Raw genomic sequence first — 13,230 nt, 5'->3', positions numbered from 1 at the left:
TGTTTCTTAATGAGTCAGATCGCAAGAAAAGTAGACGATCTTCTGGGTTGTTGTTGGCGGCGGTCGTGTTACAGTTACGGACGTACTGGAAGAAACTGCGCCTATATGTTGACGTACAAGAATTGCGCGTAATTTAGACAAGTTAATATGTGATAGACGGGATAGTCGTCGCCAAGACCTTTTGTCTTGGAACAATATTCAATAGTGGCTTGATCAATTTCTAGACTTGGCGCTGAAGAACGCCTCATTACACTGCCGGTACAGCATGTACAGCACGTACAGCACACTTACACAGCATTAATAGCACGCATGCCACGCACAACACAGCATAACTTTTAGGGCTCTCACGGGTCTGACGGCTCTGACCGGTACAGACTACAGAGGGAGTGGCAAGGTGGACCTCCGACCTCGAAGCCGGGCGCCATTGTCGTCACCGAGGAAGCCCTTGCAACACAAAAAAACCAAGATTGTTACAGCGTATTATTGTACATACAATAATACAATATCTATAATGTCTGCCTGCTGTCTACTAGCCTACTAGCCTACTAGGTATGTACCATTAGCATTAGTCTATTACACTACTACATACACTGCAACACTACAACACTGCTACAATAATACATAGTACAGCAAGGGAGCGACGATCACATGCGAAACAGACGTTATGGATCTAGGAGCAGCTCGATGATACACGGAACAAGATATTTTTATCCTCCCAGGTTTTATGCCACCTCGTTCGCCATTTGTTACTCCGGAAAATATCTTATCCAAAGGGTCCCATAGTGTCGACTTGGCAACTTCCTTACCGGTGTGTAGGTATTATGGTGTAGGTATTAGGTATGTATTGCGAGATTTCAAAATTCTGACCGCAGGTTATTACCTGTCTCTTTTTTGTCTTGGTTTCCTGGTTTTCTCGCCGCTACTGCTGCTGCTACTGCCATTGCTACTGTATGTTATGCTGTGCTAGTCTGACAACTGTCGGCGATACGACTCCCAGTCCACAATGCTCCATACGCGCGCGATCTTGCCTTCCTCGAAGAGGTAGGTGACATGCTCGCTGAAGCTGACGCCGCGGCCGTTGGGTTTTGCGCCAGCCATGATCCCCACCGGTGTGCCTGTGAATTCGAGGCGCGCGGCCACGAGCTGCGATCTCTCGTCCACGATGACGGTGCGCGGTCCGAAGACGATGTCAGGAACTGCCGTGCGCGCTTCCTGTATCAGGAGCCGGTACTGGTCTCTCGTCAAAGTCTTGGTGTTGTGGATCGCTTGGGGGTGACAGAACCGGTGCAGATCCGTCTCCATTGTTTGCTTGTTAATGCAACCGATGTATCTCCTGTATGTCTCTTCTAATTCGCCTGCCGACAGCTTAGCGACAGCCACGAGTTGGCTCGGCGGCGCCTGGAGGCTGATTAGGTCTGGGGTGTACCGATATTCAGGATCGGATAGCTGGCGCCGTATTTCGTCGCCATCTGCCAACGTAAACAACGTGGATACCTTCCCATCCTCGAACCAAATAAACTGCTGTTCAGTAAATGAGATGTTCTGAGCGGTCTCTCCGTTCGCATTCGCCTTTTCAGTTCTGACGAGTGCTTTCACCAGTACAGTTGCGGCGAGGCGTTGCGATTCTTGGTCGACGATGAGGGCATCCACAGTCAGCTCGACGGATGCTCCACCGCCGCCGAAAAGCTTTATCTCTGCGGCATAACTCTCGGGCGTATAGTCTTGGCCGTTTCTGATGAGGTGAGAGGACATATATCTTGGCAAATCCTCCCATCTCTGTTCGTTGACGCTTTGGATGATGCATCTGTAGATTTCTTCGATATCGGCCATCGTGTCGTATCGTGTTACATTCAATTGCTTGTTTTCCCGCCTTGGCTCTCTGTTCTCGAATATGCTTATTTTGTTCGATGGAACCACTTACTTCATATCTATCTACACACCTTAAAATATCTTACAATTTCAATTCTACCTAAGAGTATTATAAATTTATAATATTAAGTCTTACATACTTGTACGGCTATTGCGGTTCCTGGATTTCCCCTCTCTCTTGCTGCAGGAACAAGGAAGTTTAACAAGAAAGGCGTACATACGGGATCTACTAACGGGCCGCTTTAGGATGCCGGTTCTCAGTCTCTTGGCTGCAGTCGTGCATATCTTAGGACGTACTTGATTTTTCTCAAGGTTACTGCTAAGAACTGATATGTCGTATTCTCTCTTCCCTTGATACCTTATTACCTTACTGCTAATTAAGAAAGACACGAAGGCATTCGCTGATGTGTCTCTTCCACCGGTAGTGTCTCGACAGTAAGAGACACTTCATACCTACTTACGAATATTGTGGTTCGCGATGCTTGGCATCACATGGATGTGCAGGATGTGTTGCTGAATTTCGTCAGCAATAGATAAGAACCCCCTGTGCCGGACCCAACGCTGCGGGTCTGTAAGACTTCGAAACATACCGCCAAGGCTGACTTCAGATAGGTCAGTAAGGCTCAGACGAAACTTGCCGCCGGTTAACCCTTTCAGGAAATACCCAAGATCTTTTGCCTTATAAGATAAGCGTCATATACCGTGCCAAGCTGGCCAAGTAATAAGATACAGATGAGAAACATTTCTTCAACACCCGGAATAAAAATAGACGTGTCGGATTTGGCCCTTTAGAAGAATAGAGTGGGACTTTCGGGACTTGGGAGCTGGGAATGCTTGGTATTTTTGCTGTTTTAGTGTCTCTGCAGACTTCTCAAGACTGCTGCAGCCTATCCCGATGATGAGATTTGCTGTGCAGAACTCGTCAACCTAATCTAGTAACCTTGGAACACATTGATTATAGTCGCGACGCATTTTTACCGCTTTCGAGGTAATAATGAGGCCCATCACGACTTTCTCATATGAGAAAAAACTATAAGCTCTAAGCGAACCGCTCCGACGAAGATCCAACGCCCAAGCGTCGTATATAACGAACTATATTGATGCATTATACGCTATGGCCTACCATTCGCCAGGTGAAAAACTCTTCTCTCAAATCATAATGCACGCTTTATGGGAAGGGGCTCTCACTCCTATCTTCATCATGCTCACGAGATGTCGATTCATGTAGGCAATTAGAACTCACGCAAGAATTCGACTTATCATCTGATTATCACGATGCCGAATTTGCGAAGAATAAAGTAACCTGAGTCTACTCTGTACAACCTTTCAGATGTTAACCCCTGGCACCTATCGTTGGGTACCATCCTGAATACGACTTCCAACTCCTTAAATTTTAATACAGACTCTCATCACACATATTATGAGTACAGCTTCCGAAATATACCTACCTGCCTAGATATCAACAATTAGACCGGCTAATTCATCATGAATGAATGAATGCCTTCGAATAGACACACCAGCGTCTCTCGATCACGATCGACACAATCACGTTCATGAAACGTTGTAGACAAGAAGGCATCTTCGCAGAATGGGCAACTGTACGATTTAGGCCACGTATGTGAGTATGTGAGGATGTGTATAGTTGAGCTAGAAAAATAACGCGCGCCAACTTGGCATGTCCCACCATCTGTCCGTCGGCGTTAGGGAGTCGTGAAGAACCCATCCATTCCCAACCATCCCATCTATCCCACATAGGCACGCAACTATCCCGGTCTCGTATGAAGCTGTAAGTGTGAAATAACCGTAGGCGGTGTTGCTAGCGATGTTGCAGGGTACCCATCAAGGTAGGTAGGTAGTTTCTAATGCCTCAACCTAAACGTTCGCTTCAAAATCCAAATAGAATCGCTTTCTAAGAAAAGGAACCTCATGAGTAGGTGGATATCTAAAGTATTGGGTGAGTGGAACGGATGCAGGCAACATGTGTAGCAGATAGCTGTATCATCAGCTCGCCTTCCTACGGAAGAGCCCCTTACATGAAGCCGTCGAGTACCTACCTACCTTCTCAAAGATGTAAGCCAAAATCTAACGACAGCATACCTCTAAGTAGATGCAATCTTAGTGCCGGCTTCCGTCATCAGTTAATCAGCCAACACGATTCATCTCTAATCCACACAAAGCAGGTACATAACAATAAGCCGTACTTGAGATAATCGCAAAAGTACGGCCGAAAAATGGCAAAGGGGCTGTGTCGATATCAAGGCAGTCCTTCCGGAATATTTTCGTGCTCTCATAAGTTCGACCAGGTGGCGAGACGCAAGACTTGCCAGCCAAGAAATCAACAAAAAAAATAATCCACGCCTCGCTGCTTCCTACGACCCTGATTGATGAAGATCGATGCACAGAATCGGATATGCATCTAGTCCTGAAGGGATGTGGCGCGCATCGACGGATCGCATCCGTCGAGTTACCTTACATTAGCTCTTATCTAGACATCATCACCATCATCACCATCATCACCAACAATGTCAGAAGTTTAAAGGAAAAAAATAAAAAAAAGTTGCGCTTCCCGGGTATTCTGAACAGCATCACTACCCGGTCCGGCGTAATTCTTCGTGCGACGGAACTTTCCTCACTAAAACGACCTGCCTAAGCTTACCTAATTTAGGGAGTGGATTAAAATGTATATGCCAAGAGTCGCCGGCGAGATTAGCGGTAGCATTCTACGGACGTGCCGGTACAGGGGCGGTCGATTGAACCTAGAGGAACATCAAGGAAAACAGGACTATGGATTTAACAGTACTCATAATAATAGGGGGGCCCTGTCAGATTCGTGCCCAACCTATTGCTAGGACGACCGACCAGGACAAATTTTGCGTCTTAGAGAAGAAAAAAATATCTTTCCATGTCAATTCGTTTATCATTCGACTCAATTAAAAAATGCAGGTGAGGGAGGACAAGAGCAATAAGATGGCGAATTAATGTTGGTTACCTCCAGGTAAGAAGGTAGGTAAACCCATATCGAATTATCAACAGAGAAGGGGGGGGGTATCAAAGCCAAAATCTCTTCACTCCTTTCGATTCCTACTCGGTTTTCGCTGGCCTAACGCTCTGAGGGTTGTGGAATATATCGTTCGGATCCCACTTTGACTTCACTTGACCTAAGGTCTTGAGGTTCGGGCCCCAATATGATACTTGAGCATCTACTAAGGACGGGTCGACGTAGCCTGGATATGTCGTCAAGGTCTGCGAAGTATCACCTTGGATCGTGGTCATGATTCCTCCTATGAAATCCTTGGTAGCATTAGTCAAGGTCGGAATGCCGATGCCGTACCCCTGAGCGAACATAATCTTGTCACGGTGGGAGTATGCGGTCGCGTTCATAGGGATGTCGCTGATTGCGCCGCCAGTAGCGTCGAAGATCAGGAACCAGAGAAGCGTCCCACGGTTCGTGTTGTCGATGTAGTTCATCACTTGCGTGATCGTATCTAGGGATAGCAACTCATCCGACTTGAAAGCTAGGCTCTTAGCTGTAAAGGCACTGCGGAGATCAGAAAGGTACAGAGCGGCATCCTCGGCCTGCTGTGCGATAACACCTAACCAGTCATCCACAACGACAGAGACGTTCCCAGTAGGAATCTTCTCCGGGATACCAGTAGCCTTCCATTCCTCTTCTGTTCCGTAGAACGTGGCAGTAATGATAACGCCGAGTTCGTGCATAACAAACTCGGTACCAAATCGCCGGTCAAGGTTAGGATCCGAGATGAGATCTTGCCATTGTTTGAAAACGGTGATCAGGTCTGTGTGCTTGCCCAAAGATAGCGAGAACGAGTACTGCACGACATCGCCAGGTTCGGGATGCGTTTTGACAACAAATTCGGTGATGACGCCGAAGCCTGCGCCAGCACCTTTCAGGGCCTATCATATGTGAGTAAGAAGACCCCAGGGGAGGGCCATGACAAGCTTACGAAGAAAAGATCACTATTCTCAGTCTCGCTAGCTCGCTGAATAGTGCCATCTGCAGTCACCACCTCAACCTCGATGACATGATCGAGACATGATCCCCACATGCGAGATGCGGGACCAAGTCCACCCTTTTGACGATACTGTCAGTATATAGATATATCGCTCACGGAGATTCCCCCGACTTACGATCGTCGCATGGCCACCAATACCGACTCCGGGACAAGTTCCATGAGCTATTGCTCGTTTACCGTTATCGTGAAGCTTCGTCGTTACGTCGGAAAGATGAGTGCCACCTCCGATCTTCGCATTCCACGTACTCGTATCCATGCTGAAGTTCTGGAGGTTTACGAGATCGATAACGAGTTCGCCATCCTGTCCACCCAAACCTGTTATTCTCATATCAGTTCATCGTCCGCAACCTATATTCTTTGTGTTCGCGCATACCGAAATTTCTATTTTGGTATTAGTAAAACTGTATCGTATTTTGGATAGCAAATATTGATGCGCTTACGCATAAGAATGACCGCCGGACTTTGGTTGAACTTTGACGTTATTCGCGACGGCACATTTGATAAAATCCGACACATCCTGGGCCGTGCTCGGTCTCGTCACGGCAACGGGTGCTACAGGAATTTCGAGGTTATATCGGTTGACCCAGGAGATTTGGTAAAGCGGATTATCAGGAAATGCGACACAGTTGCCGCGGCCATTGCAAACGGCATTCAGACAGTCGGACAACGGGGTGCTCGGTGTTTGGCCCATAACGTTCGTAATCTTAAGGATGCTTATTAGGTACTAGGTAAGTAGGTGCGAGGTATTCTAGGCGAAGAGGATTTCTGAGCCTAAAAGAGACAAGAGACAGATCCTCTCAGGACAGGTATCCAAACTCGGCGATATAGTTGAGTAAGGGTTGTTTGTCGCGGGAGCTGTAGGAAACCGTGACTCCCGTTTGAGTAGGAGAGAGGCGGGTTTGTCAAGTTCCCGAGAAGTCGCAAGCAACCGCATTTTATTATTTACATAACCTTTACAATATACCCAGCAGTGATTGTTTCCAGGATCATTACCACACGTAGATGTTACTTGCCCAATAGGGATCCAAGGGAGCAGAGACCGGGGTCGCGCCCCTCGTCCAGCTCACCGAGTTCATTGGTGATCCACAGGAACCGATCGCCCAGTATGGAGAACGATTTTTAAATGAGGTCACCTCAGCTCAGGCTCTCAGGTGGGATTCGCTGACGGGCTGACGGGTCATTCGGTACTGGAGCTTTTCTTGGGGTTAATGGACCAATCCCGTCATGAGGCCACCCAACTAATAAAATATAGATGAAAGAAACAGGGTAATTTGAGCTGTCGTGTACGATGTGGCAAACGGTTTGACCAAGCTTTCGTCTTAAAGAGCGCCATAAACTTTGTGGCTTCGTCAGGCGATCGAAAGTACGAGGTGGATGAAGTCTTGGGTATTTGCACGGACAACATCTAATCGACCGAAGACGAGGTATCGTGCCACACTGCCACGCTGCCATTGCATCCGGTAGCTATGAGTCCATGACAGCCCAGAACCAAGAGAACTTAGCTGCTTGGTCTCGACCCGTGGCGGCATCTAGACCAATTAAAATCCACAAATGGCAGCTGTGAATTTCCGGGGTTGAATTTCCGCCATGTGATTCGTCCGATGGAGAAATGACCTCACTGGACGTAACGTTCACCCGCCTAAGGATTTCAACAAATAGAGGAAGCTAGCGGGGGAGTTGCTGGGGGGTTAAGGCTGGGCTGGCTAGGGTGCATTACAACCTCCCTATAATAGACGGAAAATTCCCTGTTCTTTCTATTCTCGTTATTCCAATGATCCAACCCGTTAATATACTTTCGCATTCGCCGAAGGAAAATGACTCTACCATACTAGCGGCGTAGGAGAATCAGGGGAATCTATCGTTTCTATTCTTTTTTTCAATCGTTTCCGTTGTTTCTGTAGCTATCGTGTGGAGTTGCGCTGTAATCCGCCGTCGATTGAATTGATTGCTACCGGCAGGCCGCATTTACCTACCCTTAACGGAAAAGAAACAGGTCATATAGAGGCTAGCTGATATGATGTCAGTGGTACTAATAAGAAGCTCCTAGATCGGATTAGCATGACATGGTGTAAGATAACGGTTCACATAGAGCCGCATAAGCGTTGAAGATATCTCTATAGGCATGTGGGAATTCACTTTATCGACATCGCGGAGGTGGAGCGTCAAAATATGGTAGGTATTAAACTGCGAAGTGGCTGGCGCACTAGAGGGTTACTGGGTATGATTTTCGTCGTCCAGCAGAACTAGAAGAAAAGTTATCAGTGCTCAGGTGATTTATCAGAATTTGATAGTCGTACAGGATGGCGTTGGATCTTTTAAGTCGCCGCTAGTAAAGCCGCTGTTCAACAGTTTTGTCCAATATAGTTTTATACATGTGATACTACCTAGTAAGTGAGTTTTGTGAGGTTAGGCAGGTACGGATTGCAGGTTTGAATAAGGTAACAACCTTGAAGTGCCTGCCCACGTAGTACACACCTCTTACCTACCTATATTCGTATAACTCGAGAGGATTGGAAAGTTTTATAAATCATATTTAAGTTCAAAAAGACCTCAGAAAGAGACTTGCTTCATGAAAACCCTGTGTAAATAATGTATGAGTAAGCTTATTTGAAACACTCAAGTGCTCGTAGAACAGTAGACAGGTACTTACCTACCTGCATGTAGTAGTATGGACCTGCGGAACTAGTATCTGACAGTTGACTCTCCTCAGCTTTACCGTATCCTCAACTAACTTCCTGCACAAAGTGTAACATAAGATAACAAAGGACCCGGGCACTCCTGGCTGCATCTGTCGGAGACATGACCTAGCAAACTAGGTCGGCGGGTAGGTAGGTAATATGAACTAAGTGGCTCGAGGTATGGCATTCGTTGCTTGCTCTCTCCAGCTTATAATAATCGAGAGAAGTCCTCTTTCCTCTCGTTTCCTTCTTCTTTTTTGACACAGAGATCGGGTTGATATTCCTTCTACCAGTCGAAGATTTCTCATCAGATTCCTGCTGCTATAGAGTCCAAGTTCAATGTTGGTAAACTCCTCGGTATATCTCGACTATTTGGTAACGTCTCACTGACTGTTACTATAGAACGCATAGAACCAGTCAACTTGATTCATCTTGTTCGTTATTCAGCGAAGTCACAGTTTGTCTAACAGTTGTCAGTTATATTGTCAAGTTTTAACACTGATACTTCAGAGGTTGTTTCCAGTTACACTGACGTTGGTGTTGTTTTCTGTCAATTTCCAGTGGCACTTACCAATTCCCTTCACTCCCTAGACATCATTCATATGACGAACTCGAACAAGAACAAATTGTAACTTGTCGAACATTACCGTATCTTGCCAATTTTAATTCCTTGAGCCTTCCTGATCAAAGTGTTTTCTCAACTAAAAAGAGAAGTTGTCTCCAAGATGTTGAGAGGAAAGTTGGGAAATCGATTCCCCAAGAACAAGCACGGGCCGCTATCATTGCCCCTGACCCCGCCTAAGTCGCTAGGGATAGCCCCTCCCCCACCTTCCTTTATATCCCCACACCGGGAATATCGGGTAGATGATCTTCCACGGGATCGCTACTACGTCTCTCGACTTGCACTTGCCGGACATGGCGGGGCCAAGCTAGAGTTGGCAAAGAAGGACCCCTTATCCCCCTTATCCCCATCGATCTTGCCTTCGTGGACCGAAGCAACGCCTCACAGTGGCGCCCGCCATCGGAACGGAGGGGCTGCCCTCGGCAAGAGATTGTCCTACCAAAATGTTCCTGGTGTAACCAATGGCCATTTCCTTCATCAGCCGACTGTCAATAGTCTCCATTATCTTCGTCGTCATTATTCTTGTCTTCATAAGGGCGTTATTTCCACCCCCACGACAAATCTTTCGAACGTTCCGTCATTTGTCGCCAGATCATCTAGATCATATAGTACCAAGGCTCCCACACATCTCCCGCCGAAGTCGAGATCAGCTCTCACAAGTGTCCAACAGAGGCACGTTGCACTAGATAAATTTAGAAGCCAATCACTTCATAACTTGTCGACTCCGAAGCCCAAAATGTATACGGCGTCGTCTGCCTTTTTTGAGGCGATGTGGGAGGCCGGGGTCACCCACTGCTTCGTCAACCTGGGTTCGGACCATCCTAGTATTATCGAGGCCATGGTCAAGGGGCAGAGGGAAAGCAAAGGGAAATTCCCACGTATCGTCACGTGCCCCAATGAGGTTCGTTCGTCACCACGTGGTCAGCGGCTCAGCTTGCATCCGCAACACCAATCGGAATGATATCAGCTAACGTCCCGGGAAACAGATGGTTGCCATGTCAATGGCTGACGGCTATGCACGTCTGACAGGCAAGCCTCAGTGCGTCATCGTCCACGTCGATGTAGGTACTCAAGGTCTAGGGGCTGCCGTTCACAACGCGAGCACCGGACGTGCTCCGGTCCTCGTCTTCGCCGGGTTGAGCCCGTTCACTCTCGAGGGAGAGATGCGGGGCTCGCGGACCGAGTACATCCACTGGATCCAGAATGTACCCGATCAGAGCCAGATTCTCGGCCAGTACTGTAGGTACGCGGGAGAAATTAAAACGGGTAAGAATATCAAGCAGATGGTCGGCCGAGCCTTACAATTCGCGACGAGCGATCCTCAAGGTCCGGTCTACCTGACTGGGGCTAGAGAGGTGATGGAAGAGGAGATTGTCCCATACTCGCTAAACCAAAGCGAATGGGAAAAGGTCGAACTCGGTGGCTTAACACCAAAGGCCTCGAAAGAAATTGCAGACGCATTACTCGGAGCTAAAAAGCCATTACTTCTCACGGGATTCTCAGGCCGGAACCAGAAAGTCCCGCCAGCCCTCGTGGAATTAGCGAATACCGTGAAAGGATTGCGTGTGCTTGATACCGGTGGCAGTGATATGTGTTTTCCTGCATCTCATCCCGGTTGGCTTGGGCTTCGATTCGGTATCGAGCCCGCGATAGAAGAAGCGGACGTCATTCTCATATTAGATTGCGACGTCCCTTGGATCCCAACACTTAACAAGCCGAAGGAAGGTACCAAAGTCTTCCATATCGATGTTGACCCCCTGAAGCAACTTATGCCGCTCTTCTATGTACCGGCTCGGCACAGATATCGTGCGGACGCTCTAGTAGCAGTAGAGCAGATCACATCCGAAGCTAAGACACTACTTCCGGCGTTCGATACCGCAGACATTGCGAAGAAATGGGACGCCCTTCAAGCATCATACAAGGAGCGTTTAGATTCCATCGAATCTAAGACGATCCCAGCAGAGGATGGCTCTTTCGGCACGGGGCACCTCTGCAAGACCCTGAAATCCTTATGTCCGGAAGAAACGATCTGGGCTGTCGAGGCAGTCACGAACACAGGGTTCGTACATGATAACATACGGCCAGAAGCCCCGGGATCGTGGATTAACTGTGGTGGAGGCGGACTAGGCTGGTCTGGCGGTGGTGCTCTAGGAATCAAGTTGGCAACGGATGTCGAGAACGGCGGTAAGGGTAAGGGCAAGTTCGTCGTACAGATCGTAGGTGACGGTACGTTCTTGTTCTCGGTCCCTGGCAGCGTCTACTGGATCGCGAAGCGCTATAATATCCCGACCTTGACTATTGTCCTAAATAACAAAGGTGAGTTCCCCCTTTCATATATCCCCGACCTTTTACGAAGATAACGTCGCTAATTAGTGATATAGGCTGGAATGCTCCGCGAAAATCGATGCTTCTTGTGCACCCGGATGGCTTGGGCTCCAAGGCGACAAACGAGGAGATCAATATCTCGTTCGATCCCGTGCCAGATTACTCAGGCATCGCCAAGGCAGCTGCTGGGGGCGATTTATTTGCCGCGAGGGTAGATAAGGCGGAGGATCTGGAGAAGACTATCAAGGAGGCTATCAAAGCTGTCGAGGGCGGCCAGAGCGCGGTTCTGGACTGCAAAGTCACGCTTGGTTCTTAATGACCTCGTTTAGGTACCCATTTAAGGTGGTTCTATAGCTGATATAGATGGTGACAAGAGAATTGGGCGAATATACAGAGTAACGAGTGATGATACGTAAATGGCTGCGGTATTAATCGGTCTGCCATGATTAAGAATTGAGTTCATAGAATGCAGTCAAAGAAAAATGTTACTGCTTCTGATGCCTCACACATGCATGCTGCTGATTAAAGCGATGGGTCGTATTCGCAACTTTCTATATCAATCACGGATGCCGTGAGACGTGTGAATATACATCTGACAAGCTATCTAGGATGGATTCCGGATGTATGTAAGAACAAATCGCGCCTCATCTGACAACAACATTCCATCCTCGCCACAAGCTAGTCAACATAATGGTGCTTATTCTGTCTTACCACACTTTATTCACCTATTTTCGTCATCCTAGGGTTTTCCTTGGTCGGAATATCTGCTGTATTACCCTACCCGCGATGTGTGTTGACCCAACAAGCCTAATGCACACGGACACTAGCAAAGAATTGCTTTGCTGTATTCTCACCGTGAAAGTTTCGCAATTTGCGACATGCAGGACGGGTGTTCCGGAGCTGCGTCTGCCCTGGAGGAATACCTACTGCTAGGTAAGCATAATTAGGATGTCTTACACGGCGTCATGGGGCGGTCATGATGCGCGCTACAGAAAAAAGCAACTGGTCCCATGCTTCGGGAGGACGGTTTCGCTGCCGTTATCTGATCCTGGTTCTTCGAAGGTTCGCGTATAGGTAAGTCACAGGCATGCGCATGCGAGAAGAGCCGGGTATACTAGGCAGACATGTCTGGCTCGAATTGATATTCGCCATCCCATAGGTTAGACCCTGCAGGACTCGGGCTGGAGTCCGTGGGGTTTGCGTTGACAGTGTTGTCGATCCCTGGTATATCTGGGGTAATGCCAAGTGATGGGGTTGATATGTATGCCCAAGCGAACAATTCGCGTTGACGGTCTGAATAAGAGCCGGATGGTTGTTTTGTTCGCTTGTGGAGGTTTAGGGGGAGGGTTGTGAATTGCCCTTTGAAATATGACATATGCCGGTTCTGTCATTTTATTTAGTGATGAAGATTAAGGGGCTAGGGTACTGATATACCCCGCTCGATTCAGCTAGCCCCGCGATATTATAGTGGTGGCACCTGAGAATTGGAGATCTTGGTGTCGTGGGAACCGAATCTATAACTAATAGGGGGTATCCCTTGGTGGTTACACTCATTTGCGATCATTTCAATACTTCTTACTATATCTATAGCTTTTTCAATATCTTAGCTATCGATCGATTACAATGTACATATGCATATACCTATTTCTACTGCGGGCTTATTGAGCAGTGTGCGTCAGCCCATCGTTCTATGATCGATTCG

General features: G+C 47.7%; 3 protein-coding genes across 3 annotated transcripts; 1 reads left to right on the top strand and 2 right to left on the bottom strand.

The window, feature by feature from the left end:
- Positions 1–893: 893 nt before the first annotated feature.
- GGS22DRAFT_167119 (SnoaL-domain-containing protein) lies at positions 894–2,003 on the bottom strand. The gene has a single exon (XM_047961952.1). It carries the CDS (start codon positions 1,828–1,830, stop codon positions 964–966), a length of 867 nt encoding a protein of 288 aa, XP_047817328.1. The 5' UTR covers positions 1,831–2,003; the 3' UTR covers positions 894–963.
- A 2,947-nt stretch (positions 2,004–4,950) lies between these two features.
- Positions 4,951–6,594, bottom strand: GGS22DRAFT_190152 (putative glucooligosaccharide oxidase; the record flags this gene model as incomplete). The annotated part of the gene is made up of 5 exons (XM_047964940.1): positions 4,951–5,784; positions 5,835–5,960; positions 6,019–6,218; positions 6,277–6,284; positions 6,344–6,594. The coding sequence occupies 5 exons, from the start codon at positions 6,592–6,594 to the stop codon at positions 4,951–4,953; spliced, it is 1,419 nt and encodes a 472-aa protein (XP_047817327.1).
- Positions 6,595–9,284: 2,690 nt separating this feature from the next.
- GGS22DRAFT_167107 (thiamine pyrophosphate enzyme, N-terminal TPP binding domain-containing protein) lies at positions 9,285–12,103 on the top strand. The gene is made up of 3 exons (XM_047961951.1): positions 9,285–10,104; positions 10,190–11,519; positions 11,585–12,103. The coding sequence occupies exons 1-3, from the start codon at positions 9,307–9,309 to the stop codon at positions 11,842–11,844; spliced, it is 2,388 nt and encodes a 795-aa protein (XP_047817326.1). The 5' UTR covers positions 9,285–9,306; the 3' UTR covers positions 11,845–12,103.
- Positions 12,104–13,230: the final 1,127 nt, after the last annotated feature.

Source organism: Annulohypoxylon maeteangense, assembly GCF_022496945.1.
Source record: "Annulohypoxylon maeteangense strain CBS 123835 unplaced genomic scaffold GGS22scaffold_12, whole genome shotgun sequence".
NCBI lineage: Eukaryota > Fungi > Ascomycota > Sordariomycetes > Xylariales > Hypoxylaceae > Annulohypoxylon > Annulohypoxylon maeteangense.
The sequence above is the reverse complement of the archived record's forward strand: the minus strand, read 5'-3'. Positions and strand labels throughout refer to the sequence as shown.

Bases quoted from the DNA above. Each gene is read 5' to 3' on its own strand.
- GGS22DRAFT_167119 (XM_047961952.1), bottom strand. From the start codon at position 1,830: ATGGCCGATATCGAAGAAATCTACAGATGCATCATCCAAAGCGTCAAC.
- GGS22DRAFT_167107 (XM_047961951.1), top strand. From the start codon at position 9,307: ATGTTGAGAGGAAAGTTGGGAAATCGATTCCCCAAGAACAAGCACGGG. The intron at 10,105-10,189 runs GTTCGTTCGTCA...CCCGGGAAACAG, and splicing joins TCGTCACGTGCCCCAATGAG to ATGGTTGCCATGTCAATGGC. The intron at 11,520-11,584 runs GTGAGTTCCCCC...TTAGTGATATAG, and splicing joins TATTGTCCTAAATAACAAAG to GCTGGAATGCTCCGCGAAAA.